This window comes from Elephantulus edwardii, unplaced genomic scaffold, assembly GCF_000299155.1.
Source record: "Elephantulus edwardii isolate Elephantulus edwardi_28Jun2011 unplaced genomic scaffold, EleEdw1.0 scaffold00152, whole genome shotgun sequence".
Classification (NCBI taxonomy): Eukaryota; Metazoa; Chordata; class Mammalia; order Macroscelidea; family Macroscelididae; genus Elephantulus; species Elephantulus edwardii.
In genome coordinates this window covers 7,253,370-7,267,757 of record NW_006399902.1, presented here as the reverse complement: position 1 = coordinate 7,267,757, position 14,388 = coordinate 7,253,370, and the positions used below count along the sequence as shown (strand labels likewise).

At 36.6% G+C, this 14,388-nt stretch overlaps 1 protein-coding gene across 2 annotated transcripts in view; it reads left to right on the top strand.

Annotated features, from left to right (window-relative positions):
* USP9X (ubiquitin specific peptidase 9, X-linked) overlaps positions 1-14,388 on the top strand; it is an 87,389-nt gene that overhangs the window by 49,633 nt on the left and 23,368 nt on the right. For both annotated transcript variants that reach the window (XM_006894983.1, XM_006894984.1), the window contains exons 23-29: positions 2,146-2,271; positions 4,417-4,542; positions 5,571-5,737; positions 9,991-10,099; positions 10,326-10,472; positions 11,917-12,063; positions 13,160-13,382. In XM_006894983.1, coding sequence (XP_006895045.1) covers positions 2,146-2,271; positions 4,417-4,542; positions 5,571-5,737; positions 9,991-10,099; positions 10,326-10,472; positions 11,917-12,063; positions 13,160-13,382 — 1,045 coding nt within the window. The remainder of the gene's footprint in view (positions 1-2,145; positions 2,272-4,416; positions 4,543-5,570; positions 5,738-9,990; positions 10,100-10,325; positions 10,473-11,916; positions 12,064-13,159; positions 13,383-14,388) is intronic.

Sequence of the window (14,388 nt, the reverse complement as noted above, 5' to 3'; positions counted from 1 at the left end):
GCTGTGGTGCTGGAGAAGAGTATTGAGAGTACCATGGGCTGCTAGGAAAACAAACAGATTTGTCCTGGAAAGGGTTAAACCAGGTGGCTCCTTGGAGGAAAGGCTTCTGAGGCTCCGTCTAACATCCTTTTACGTGTTGTAGGGAGAGACCGGTCCTTGGAGAAGGACATCATGCTTGGAAGGGTGGAGGGACAGTGCAGGAGGGGAAGGCCCTCTATGAGGTGGATTGATTCAGTGACTGGCATAATCCGGGATGGGAGTGTCAAAAACGGTGCGATTGGTACAGGACAGGGCAGAATTTAGGGCTGTTGTACTTAGGGTCGCTATGAGTTGAGTTGCAAGCGATTCGACGACACATAACAACAACAGTATCATTTAGCAATGGTTAAGTGTCGTCAGGTTGAATATTACTGAAAGTAAGCTTTGCACAAAAGACCTGAACTCTGTTATATAACTAACATCATTTCTGTACATTTAGAGTGTTAGTAGAGTTTCCAGAGGCATCTAGTTTAGGAAATGGATGCCACTCCTACTTCCCAGAATAAATCAATCTGGAAGCTCATCCATATGTTGTACGTAATGTATAACCATATGGTATTTGACATGACTATGGAACAGTGTGCAGCATCACATAGATACACCTTTTTTTTAGTTAAGATTTTAATGAAAGTTTATCAAGACTTGGATTTCTAGTCATTCAATTGTTGCACGTTTTCCTCCCTGCCCCTTGTCCCCAAGGATCTAGATATTTTTTAGTACTAGCTTAGGTCTTAAATCAAGGAGATGGAATAAATTATTGTTTTATATGTGACAGGATATTATATAGATGAAATTAAGTGATAGCAAGGATTTGTTTGAAAACACTCTAGACATGGAGAGATATGTGGAAATTGGGAGAAAAGTGTAAGCCAAAACAGTTTTGGCCCCTATTGATAATTGTTGAATCTAAATAGTGGATAAATTGGATTTATTTGGTTGTATCATATTTGCTAGAAATGTTGCACCATAAAGGGTAAATAAAAATTATATCTTTAATTCCTGGTTAGGATTTTGATACAAATAATAAACAGACTTCTGCACTTGATCTTAGCCAAAAGGCCGAGAAGCGATAAAAAACAGACTTCTAAAACTACCTTCTCTAAACATTCATTTTACTATCGTTTGTTCTGTGTTTCCTAGGATCTAGTGCTTCTTTTTAGACTGGGAAAACGAGGTTCTTGTTAATAACAAGTCATGTTGCTGCTTCTAAAACCCAGATCTGTAGCCATCAATGTGATTTTAACTCATGATTGTGCTACGTTTCAGTATAGAACTGCACTCTAGTTTTCAGTGGTTGTAAACTTAAGAACATAGATCACCAGGCCAACCTTTCAGTTAATTGGCTGGGGGCAGGGTTATGTACCACCAAGGATCCTCTTAATACAGGTGCTTGATAAAGTTTTTGGGGGGACAAACCCAAAATATAAGAAATTACCTTTTTATTTTTCTTCACTATTCTGAAAATGTGCAGGGATAAATACAAAGGTATGAAATAGTCTCTAATCTCAAGGTGTTAAGTCAATAGGGAACTAATTACAAAATCAGTAAAATAAACATGTCTTTAATACTAATGTAGAAATACAGAAGAAGGATTAAAACTTGAAGGAGTCAGAGTTACCCGGTTAATAACTGCTTAATGCAAGTTAATGGGGTTTTCCCTCATGTATTTAAAATCTTATTCATCCTGTTTAAGTATGTTTGTGTTTTTTTATATTTTCATTAATCCTTAATTTCTCTCCTTTTGAAAAGATATAAGGAGCAATTGTGAGCAGGGCGCATCCACAAACATACATTTAAAAGTGGTCAGAACTTTTCCAGATGTCTCAATGGGGGTGGAACCAATGTGTTGTCTCATTTATCCCCTGCAAGTTAATCTAAGTCTCTATGTAGAAGCACATGATGACTATCTAGAATGAAGGTTTGCAGAGAGAGATTGTGGCACTCCAAAGCATAAGAAGAGGAAACCCACATTGTTGGCAGTGTGAAGTGCTTTGTATATAAATCACTGGATATCATTGTGAGAATCATCCCGAAGGAGTGATGATAAATGAGGAGGAGCAAATGGTTGAGTTCTGATTATGTACAAAATACTTCATTTTTTTTCAGGTCAACCAAGTTACTCATGATCAAGCAGTAGTTCTACAGAGTGCCCTTCAGAGTATTCCTAATCCATCATCTGAATGCATGCTTAGAAATGTGTCCATTCGTCTTGCTCAGCAGATTTCTGATGAGGTTAGTATTGAACTTTTAAAGCTTTAAAATCCTGCATGGTACTTGTATTTGTGTGTGAATCTAGAAATTAACTATATCACAATTTGAGGCTTAGTTTTCCTAGACCCATTCACTTGAATTACTGTCTCAGTTTAAAGTGTCCTTAACATGAGTTTTACCTATTAATAGTAATTCTTTCCATTGGAGAAAATAGGATCAGAATGTTCTTTGGAGGTAGGGAGGGTGAAGCTTCATCTCATTTATTTTGGGCATGTTATTAGTAGGGGCCAGTCCTTGGAGAACATCATGCTTGGAATGGTAGAGTGTGAACATGAGAGAGGAAGACCCTTAGCAAGATGGTGACTTTAAGATTGGGCTCAAGTATATCTGAGATGGTGAGGATGGCACAGGATAGGACAGGGTTCAGAGCCATTGTTCATAGGGTCACTATGAGTCACATTTGACTGGATAGCACATAATGACAACTTTTTTAATTTAAGTTCCTTTGAACTCCATCTTTACCACTCCTGGATTTAGGCAACCACTGATCTAAGAATTGGGTATAAATGTGGTCCTGTGTCTCTCTGCTGTGATTAAGAGTATCAACTTTGAGATTTATCTGATGTAATTAATTATTAATAACATTGTTCCTTTTTTATTGCAGTGTAGTATTCCATTAGGAACTATCCAAATTTTGTTAAAACTATGTGCTTGTTTGTTAAACAGTGTGCTTTGGGCATGTGGCCAGGAGGACCTGGTCCTTGAAAAGGGCATCATGCTTGGAAAGGTGGAGGGACAGCACACGAGAGGAAGACCCCAAATGAAATGGGATGTTACAGTAACAGGGGCAATGGGACTGGTGTGGTGGAGACTGTGAGACTGGCTCAAGACAGGGCAGGCTTCAGAGCTGTTGTACATAGGGTCGTTGGGAGTCGCAGGTGACTCGATGGCACATAGCAAAATGTGCATTTGGATCAGTCTCCTTTAGGGGGAAGGGGCATTCTATGAGTTAAGTGGCTGTGAATATTCTATACAGATTTTGTGTGTGGACATGGATGATTCTATGATACAGAACTAAAACTGGAATGGTTAAATGGCTTTTAAGATTCCTAGAAAAAGGTACAGGGCCAGATAACTTGGAGAACAAACTTTGTTAGTGGTATTAAAAAGAAAAATAAGCGAGCTCTGGTGGCCTAGTGGCAAGAAGCTGCACTGCAATCTGAGAGGTGAGCGGTTCAAATCCACTAGATGCTCTGCTGGAGAAGGAGGAACAATCTCCTGTACCAGTCAAATCTGATTTGATGGTACACACACACACACATACACAAATAATAATAAAAAGGAGAAAAAAGAGACAAAGATAACTTGGGAAGCTAGATAGACTAATGCTTATTTATGAAAATTCCTATTTCCTTTATAAGGAAAAGAACTTTTTCTAGTGATTATTCCACTTTAATATCTTTTTTTAGTTGGGTGTTTCTTTGTTTTTGTTTTTGTTTTCATTTTTAAGCCTTTTCTTCCCCCAACCTACCATATAATGCACCCTTTGTTCTGATTGTTATATATATAATGTGTAATCATATATTCGTTGTGGACAGTTCTTCCCCTTGTTCTAATGTGGGTTCATTATCTAGCCATTCTTTTCCCATTCTCTCCCAACACCCGCCCCCCATGTCCTGTTTTATAACAGCAGTATTAGACAGTGTTTGTCCTTTTGTGACTGAGCTATTTAATTCAGCATAATACTCTCCATGCTCCCCCATGTATGTAATGCTTTACGAGTTCATTGTTTTTCAATGTTGCATAATACTCCATTGTATGAATGTACCATGATTTTTCTATCCATTTGTTGATGGGTTACTTCATCTCTTTGCTATTGTGACTAGTGCAGCAAGAAACGTGGGTGTGTATACATCTGTTTGAATCATGCCTGTGGTTTCTTAAGGATATATTCCCAGTAGTGGAGTTGCTGGGCCAAATGGTATTTCTATTTCAAACTTTTTGAGAAAGTATCAGACTGCCTTAAAACTTTCACCAGCAGTGAATGAAGTTCCAATCTCTCCACAACCCTCGCCAGCATTTGTTGTTTGCTTCACTTTTGAACTTTGGTATTGTTGCTGGACCACTTGAATACCTTACCAACAATCTTAATTACCTATTTTGCAGGCTTCAAGATACATGCCTGATATTTGTGTAATTAGAGCTATACAGAAAATTATTTGGGCATCAGGCTGTGGTGCATTACAGCTAGTATTTAGCCCAAATGAAGAAATCACTAAAATTTATGAAAAGGTAAGAATTGTTACAGAAGTAGATTTTCTTTTAAATAAACATTGCTTACTTGTGCATGGAATTACATTGTGCTCTAATGTGTCAGGGAGTGTGAGGATGGCACGTGATAGAACAGGGTTGTTCATAGGGTTGCTGTGGGTAGTACTCAACTTGATGACTCCTAACAGCAACAACTTGTTTATGTGACAAGTTGTTTTTTTTTAAATTTTGATCACTTATGTCTTAATTGACTCAAATTAGCTGGTGGATGTAATTAAACTAGAAATAAATCTTTACCTTTGAAACTGAAGTACTTAAAAATTCTTAAGGACTGCCTTTTAATACTTCTCACAAGTCTGATGTAATTGTCTCATGCTGTTTGCTTTCTCTTATTGCCTTGAGTTGTAGGGACTTAGGCTTAGTAGAACTTCCCTTGTACAGCTAACTTAACTTTGAATTGTCCCAAATAAATGTTGGTTGCCCACAGAGTCTGTTGGTATGTACAGTGCTGATATGAATGAAAATGTTAGAATGACTTTTTTTCAGACATGTGCTATATAATATATATATATATATATATATATGTAATTATTACTTTGGATGAATATTACCAGGTTGGAATTTATTAACAACCAATCCAAATAATATTTTAGATTGTAAAAAAGTCTTTCTAAACTTTTAAAAATTATTCTTGGCAGTTACTTTTGAATAAAAGGTCTTGGTACATAAAATTAAACTAGTCAGATACTCCTAACTGTATTGCCAAAGTAATTATCTCAAAAAAGATTGATTGTTGGTACAGTAGAGTCAACATCTTTCAGACCTTGAAGGGCAGAGAAGCTTAGAGCTCCTTCAGTCCTTCTTTGAACATAGAAAACTACAAACTTTTGTTTCTTTAATCATTGTTTCACGCTATTATTAAAGCTACTCAAGTGCAGAGATCATATTACTTAAGTAGGTACATTTTCAGTACTACTTACAAGTTACAAGTTGTGTGAGACTTCTTAAATACATCTTTAGGTAATTTGCTCTTAATTATAATTTTACAGACCAATGCAGGCAATGACCCAGACTTGGAAGATGAACAGGTTTGCTGTGAAGCATTGGAAGTAATGACGTTATGTTTTGCCTTGATTCCGACAGCCTTAGATGCACTTAGTAAAGAGAAAGCTTGGCAAACATTCATTATTGACTTATTGTTGCACTGTCATAGCAAGTAAGTGTCTTCTTTAAATTCTAAGCAACGTTTATTTTTGGAAGCAGCAGTGAATATGTGTTAACCAAATCCATTACAGAAATGAAATATTTTTTTATTTATACTATTTCAGTGTTCATCTGTGTCCATTAAGAGTCAATTCCAACTCAAGGGTATACCACAACAACGGAACTGTATATTCTTGATAATTCTAGAAGAATCCTTTTTTGTATTTTCCTAGCTTCTGATGGTTGCTGACAGTCCTTCATGGTGTTGTTGTGAACACATCATTCCAGTCTCTGATCCCTCTTTACATAGCATTCTTTTTGTGTGTATCATAGGAGTTACTGTTAATGCTACTCCATAAGTAACTTTTGTCATTTCATAGAAGCTCTTTGAAAGGACATTTTTAAGAATACTATCTTGAGTTTTTAAGTTACCTTTTTCTCACATACTTTGGGCATGTTGTCGGCCAGTCCATGGAGAGACACCATGTTGGGAAAGGTGAAGAGTCAGTGATAGAGAGGAAGACCCTCAATGAGATGGATGAACACAGTGACTATAACCAATGGACTTCAGCAAGGCAGAGATCATGAGGGTGGCTCAGGATAGGGCCAGATGCAGATCTCTTGTTCATAGAGTTGTTAGGAGTTAACAGTTGATTCAGTGGCTCCTAACAACAGCATCTTGAATTTTATGTATAACCTGCCTTGTTTCAAAAGGATCAAAAAAGCATAAGCACTAAGACACTAAAAGAAAAATTATATTAATGAGTAAGGAAATTGGAGTAATAGAAAAATTAAGAGTAGACAAGATAAACTGGCAGGAAATTAATATGTAGAAACTCCTACAATGACTTTTACATAAGAGGTATGAATTTGATTTTGAGATTTTTAGCAGCCAGTCTAAAAAACAGACATGGTGACATTCCATGAAGTGTAGATTGTGATGTCTATAAAATAAATACTTTAATTGGTAGGTACTTGCTGAGTATCATTTTTAGATGCTATTCTAGGTGCTTATTAACAGATTGCCACACACTTTTAAATTGACGACCATGCTTAGAAACGTTTTTTTTGTTTGTTTTTTTTTTGCTATAGCCGTCATTTGCGGCAATGTGTTGAAGCAAAGCCTCTGCCCTAAAAGAACTTCTAATGAAGACAGAGAAATAGTCTTACAGTCTTTATACATTTGGTAATACTTTCTGGAGTACCTAAGATGTACTTGATGGTCTAGAGGCCCAAGAATAAGTCAGCCTCTGCCCTCTGATATAAAATAATATTTATTTTAAAGTGGATTGATAATGGTCAGGAAAAATTTCCAATGCTGAAACTAGAGATAATTTTCCCCCATGAATCTTCATAAAATACTGGATAATATAACAATGATTCTCAGCCTTCAGTACACCTGAAAATCTTTTTAAATTCTAGAGGAATTACTATTGTTGTTGTTGTTGTTATGTGCCGTCAACTCGTTTGCAACTCATAGCGACCCTATGTACAACAGCCCTAAACCCTGCTCTATCCTTTGCCTCTGACACACCCATACCGATTACCTCAGTCACTTAATCAATCCACCTCATAGAGGGTCTTCCCCTCCTGCACTGTCCCTCCACTCTGCCCAGCATGATGTCCCTTTCCAAAGACCTGTCTCTCCTTACAACATGTCCAAAGTATGTCAGGCGAAGCCCCAGAATCCTTGCCTCCAAGGAGCAGCCTGATTTAACTCTCTCTAGGATGAATCTGTTTGTTTTCTTGGCAGTCCAGGGTACATTCCGTACTCTTCTCCAGCACCACAGCTCAAAGGCATCAATTCTCCTTCCTAGTCATTGTCCAACTCTCTGATGCATAACAAGTGATTGCAAAGACCATGGCCTGTATCAGGCACACCTTAGTCTCCAGAGAGACACCGTTGCTCTTGAGTAGTTCAGAGAGGACCCTAACAGCAGACTTTCCCATCCCAATACATTTTTTGATTTCCTGGCTGCTGGTGCCAGGAGTGTTGACTGTGGAGCCAAGCAAACTGAAGCTGTGAACAATCTCAATCTCTTCACCATCCATCCTGGTTTGGTCCAGTGGTGAGAACCTTTGTCATCTTGACATTGAGCCTCAGTCCATACTGATGGCTGCAGTCCTTGACCCTTTGTAGCAACTGCATGAGATCCTCCTCAGTTTCGGCAAACAGAGTTGTGTCATCTGCGTAACGCAGATTGTTAATAGATCTTCCACCTATCCTGATGCCACACTTCTCATAGAGCCCGGCCTCTCGAATAATCTGCTCTGATACAGGTTGAAAAGGTATGGAGATAGGACACATCCCTGTTGTACACTTTTCCCAATTTTGAACCTTGTGGTGTTACCTTGCTCTGTTCTAATGACTGCCTCTTGGTCCAAGTATAGGTTTCGCATTAGCACGATTAAATGTTCTGTGATTCCCATTCTTCTCAGAGTCAGCCACGGTTTGTTATGATCCACACAGTCAAACGCCTTCGCATAAACAATGAAACACAGATAGACATTCTTCTGGTATTCCCTGCTTTTCAGCCAAGATCCATCTAACATCAGCTACAATATCCCTAGTACCACAACCCCTTCTAAACCCAGCCTGGACTTCCGGCAGTTCTTTGCTGATGTGCTGTATTAATTTTAATGGAAATTTACACAGACTTTGGATTTCCATTCATTCATTATTGCACTTTTCTCCCTGCCCACCTCTCCCCCCAAGTACATTCTTCCCTTTAAAAAATAAAGGGAAAACTCTTTCATTGTTTTATAATCCCTCCTCCCAGGTCCACCCCACTATGCAGCCTTCATTATGGATTCCTGTCATTACAATAATACCTAATCACATAACCCTTCCAGACAGTTTTCTCCCTCATCTGTTTCAATGTAGTAAACATTATTTACCCCATCCTTCTCAGTCTCCCGTCAACCCCAATGTCAGTCTTGTTGTACAACAGTGGTACTGTGCAGTATTTATTTGTCCTTTTGTAACTGAGATATTTCACTCAGCATAATGTCCTCCAGGGTCACCCATTTTGAATAATATTGCATGAGTTCCTTGTTTTCAATGCAGCATAGCATTCCAGTGTGTGAATATACCAGGGCTTCTCTATCCATTTGTTTGTTGATGGGCACTTGGGTTGTTTCCAACTCCTTGCTAGTGTGAACAAAGCAGTAATAAACATGGGTATGCATATATCTGTTTGGGTGGCAGTTATGGTCTCTTTGGGGTATATTCCCAGTAGTGGAATTGCTGGGTCAAATGGTATCTCTATTTGCAACTTTTTGAGAAAGCACCATATAGCCTTCCATAGTGGTTGCACCATTTTACACTTCCACCAACAGTGAATAAGGGTTCCAGTTTTCTCCACAACCTCGCCCAGCATTTGTTGCTTGTTGTTCTGTTAAATTTTGCTATTCTTACTGGGGTGAGATGATATAGTTGTTAGAGGATTTTTAAAAAAGCATAAAATTGTATCTCCTGTTATAAGGGTTCCTGATTTTTTTCTTTGAGTGTTAGAGAACTTTGAGGAATGAATAGTGGTGGTGATGGTTATACAAAATGATGGCTGAAATGAATGTCATTCATTATACCCCTAAAATGTTTAAAATGACAACTTAATGTTTCATTGCAGTAAATGATTTTTTTTAAGTTTGCACGTCCTCCCTTTACCCTAATGTCTAATTGGGGAAAATCTGGAGTGAGACCTGAAAATTGGCATATAGATAATGCCGGTATCTGTATAACATGGTAGACCACATTCTCAGATGGTTCTGATGTCACTAATCCTGGGGTGGGGATGAAACCCTTAATATGATATAAAGGACAATTATACCAATTTTGTTACTGTAATTGCAATAGAATTACACAGAGCTATTTGCCCACAAAGCACAATTAAATAAATAAATTCTGTGGAACTTTGTAAAGATATGGTTTACTACATAAAAATATTTTATAGAGTATTTAGGAGAACATCTTAAGAGAGGGATAAATTTTAGAACATATCTCAGCAAAAACAAAACAACTACAAACTTAATGTTTACCCATCCCCACCATTGGTAAGTTCATGGTCCAAGCCTCACCCCTAATTTATAGTGCATGTTAATAAAAAAGTAATAGAGATTGTTTAATTAGGGAATTCTCAGAACTCTTACTGAGTGTTGATTATTTGGGTGCTTAAGATAGGTTTCCTTTTATTGTTACTATTTACCTCTTCATTTCTTCTCCCTCCTTTCCCACAAAATGATAAAAGTGAAAAAATTTCCTTTCAGAACTGTTCGTCAAGTAGCACAGGAGCAGTTCTTTTTAATGTGCACCAGATGTTGCATGGGACACAGGCCTCTGCTTTTTTTTATTACTCTACTCTTCACAGTTTTGGGGGTAAGCTACATTTTAATATGCTTATCAATATAAACTCATTGTTAAAACAAGCAATAGTCAGACATTTATAGTTTCAGCTTAATATATTTCTGTTTGCTGTTTGTTTATTAAATTATGTGTAATTTTCCATATTTTATTAACTGCTCCTGTAACTTGGTTTTTGTGAAATGTATTCTGAGCATTGTCATATAAATGAATACTACTATACTTTTCTTGTTTTTATTAGAGCACAGCCAGAGAAAGGGCTAAACATTCAGGGGACTATTTCACTCTTTTAAGGCACCTTCTTAATTATGCATACAATAGTAATATTAATGTGCCCAATGCTGAAGTTCTTCTCAACAATGAAATTGATTGGCTTAAACGAATTAGGGTAAGTTGAACTTAATGCTATGTTTTTATCACATCGTTTTTACTCAGTTATGTGTTCTTTTCCCCCCTTTTTATGTTGTTGTTGATATTATTATTATTATTACTGTTTATTTTAATGGAAATTTACACAGACTTTGGATTTCATTCATTCATTGTTGCACTTTTCTCCCTGTCCCCCCCCGCCTCCAAGTACATTCTTCCCTTTGAAAAATAAAGGGAAAACTCTTTCATTGTTGTATAATCCCTCCTCCCAGGTCCACCAAATTATGCAGCCTTCGTTATGGATTCCTGTCATTACAATAATACCTAATCACATATCCCTTCCAGACAGTTTTCTCCCTCATCTGTTTCAATGTAGTAAACATTATTTACCCCATCCTTCTCACATATCCCTTCCAGACAGTTTTCTCCCTCATCTGTTTCAATGTAGTAAACATTATTTACCCCATCCTTCTCAGTCTCCCCCTAACCCCAATGTCAGTCTTGTTTTACAACAGTGGCACTGTGCAGTATTTGTCCTTTGTGACTGTGATACCTCACTCAGCATAATGTCCTCCAGGGTCACCCATTTTGAATAATATTGCATGAGTTCTTTGTTTTTCAATGCAGCATAGCATTCCAATGTGTGAATATACCAGGGCTTCTCTATCCATTTGTTTGTTGATGGGCACTTGGGTGGTTTCCAACTCCTTGCTAGTGTGAACAAAGTAGTAATGAACCTGGGTATGCATATGTTTGGGTGGCAGTTATGGTCTCTTTGGGGTGTATTCCCAGTAGTGGAATTGCTGGGTCAAATGGTATCTCTATTTGCAACTTTTTGAGAAAGCACCATATAGCCTTCCATAGTGGTTGCACCAATTTACACTTCCACCAACAGTGAATAAGGGTTCCATTTTCTCCACAACCTCACCAGCATCTGTTGCTTGCTAAGTTATGTGTTCTTAATAAATGGTTTATAGTTCTGAGCATTTGAGCTAAACATTAGTACCAATACTCTGTATTGGTGCATATTAGTAACTAGGATTCATAGAATAAATGAATGCATAGCCATTTTGTCATAAAATGCTTTGCTTTAGTTGAGATGTACAGTGCTAATGCTCAGCCTCATCTGCTTATGTACATTGGGCTTTTTTGTAAATTGTTAACCTTAAAGAATAAATACTATTAAATTGATACTTCCCATCCACAAGTTAGCAGTTTTTTTAAATGAGGCAGGTTTTTATTTCTCACTTGCAGCCTTCAAATTAGCTTTTTTTCACACCCGAATAGTTTGTAAAACCAACTTCTAGAAAATTCTAAAGGGAAATTAAACGTGGTAGATTTGAGGGATTATCTCTTGAGATTTCACTTCTCTTCAGCTCCCCCTGCCCCCTTTTTCTTCTCTTTCCCCCTGCCCTCACCCTCCAACTTTTTAAGTTAATTTGCTATTTTTTTTCTTCTGGCAGGATGATGTCAAAAGAACAGGTGAAACAGGTGTTGAAGAGACAATCTTGGAAGGCCACCTTGGGGTAACCAAAGAGTTACTAACTTTTCAAACTCCTGAGAAAAAATACCATATTGGTTGTGAAAAAGGAGGTGCTAATCTCATTAAAGTAAGTTGTCATCTTGGTCTAAATACGATAATTTTAAAAATATTAGTTAGAGGGAGCTCTGGTGGCCTAGTGGCAAGAAGCTGCACTCCAATCCCAGAGGTACATGATTGGAATCTACCAGATGCTCTGCTGGAGAAAGAGGAACAATCTCCTCCAGTACCAGTCAGATCTGATTTGATAGTACACACACACACACACACACAAACACAAATAAATAAAATTTAAAAAAAAAATATTAGGAAACCTTTCTAATTTTATCTATAACATCATTCCATTAATGTATTACCTAAATATTTTCTTTTTCCTACCTATTTTTTAAAAATCTGTAGAAGTTATAGTAGTTTTTAAAAAAGTATAGCTGTTTCTTAATGTATTGATGAGTTATATCTAAGTGTTGTATATAAATAAAATTTCACCATAACCTTTTATTCTAATTTTCCTGTTCTGATAATGAATTTTGCACTTGATCATAGTATTCAAAGTGGTGTAAACTTGTTTTACAAGACATTCTTTACATTTGTATGTTTATCTTGTTTATTTAATGGATTTCTTCATATCATTAAGGAAAGACTATCATTGTAGTAGTACATAAGCTCTATTTTAATAAAAATGCTTATTTTAGTATATACTTAATTAAAGGTGTAAATCTAATTAGAGTGTAATTTTTCTTGTTTGTTGATTGTTGTCAGTCGAGCACGACTCCTAGTGACCCTATAAACAAAAGACCTGAAGCCTTTCTAAAACTGTTGTTTCTCAAAGTTCATAGACTTTCCAGAGATAAGTTGTTTAGGAAGTAGATGCCACTCCTGTTTACAACTTTTCTTACATATTAATGATTCTAATTAAAACTAATGTAAAAAAAATTTTCATGAAAGTTTAGAGTGTTTGGATTTCCATTCATACATTGTTACACAATACTAACAAAAATTTTTAACCTAGGAAGTTGAAAATGCTAATTAATAATTATCATAAATAGCATAAAATCAATTTAATGAGATACAAGGAGACCTTGAATTGTCTTCTAATTTTTTTCTTTCATAAAATGTGTCATTGCTAATATCCAATCTCTTTTTTCTCCCCCTGTCCACCTCTTTAGGAATTAATTGATGATTTCATCTTTCCTGCATCCAATGTGTACCTGCAATATATGAGAAATGGAGAGTTGCCAGCTGAACAAGCCATTCCAGTCTGTAGTTGCCCAGCTACCATTAATGCTGGATTTGAGTTACTAGTAGCATTAGCTGTTGGCTGTGTGAGGAATCTCAAACAGATAGTAGACTCTTTAACTGAAATGTATTACATTGGCACAGCAATAACTAGTAAGTATTTTATAAAATTGTTTTTCAAGATTGGAACTACTAAAATTTCAAGTTACATTTTTCTCTTGTTCATTTAGTAAGCATCTTCAATTCATGTTTTCACTTACTTTACCAGCAGTCTGTTTTTGCAAATGAATGTATACAAGTAGAGAACTTTAATCTAGAATAATTGTTTCAGTTGTTTGTTAAATGCCTTTCTGTAAGTAATACGTAATGTTCCAACACCAAAAGACAAAGATTGCATTTATAAAGATTGATAGTAAAAAGAAATAATAGTGAAAACAAAGACAGTAATGAGATACTTGGTTCACATCAGAACTGATTTACAACAGTCATCGGAACGCTATTGTGAGTGGAGGACTACCTGTATGCCCGGAATAACAGGTGTTTAGGTTGTTATCAGTATTCTATTAGAAGAAAGATTTACAATAACTTCAAAATCTCATAGAACTTGAAAGTCTATACTATCTCACTTGCTTTTTCAAATAGCACAGTTAAGGCAAAGCAAGTATTACTTGAAATAATACATTTACTAGGAAGAAAACAATCTTGTCCATAAGAAAGAGTGTTGATGTCAGAACCAGGGCATGAACCCAAATGGCCTAAATATTATTAAAAAATGAACAAGCTGTAATGTGTTGAGGGGACACAGTGAATTTGACTAGTATAAAGAAGCTGGAAAATGTCTTATTATGCAATTTATAGCCTCTGAAACACAGTGCATTGTCCACTATGAATTGATTCAGATTTGACCATAAGAGAAAAACAAAAGTGTAACTTAAATAATGGCTAAATAATAAAGCTAAAATTGGCACACAAAAAGTTATTATGACTAGCATGAGAGAAGCATGGGCAATTTCCTTCCATGTGATTAACTGCCTCTGAAAACCCGCTGGAGCATCAGCTGTGAGTCGGTTCTGACTCACCTGCACAGAGCAACAGAATTCAGTGTGCTATGTTCTGAAATTATCATATAGAAATAACAGCTTTTTATGATGACCAAGTG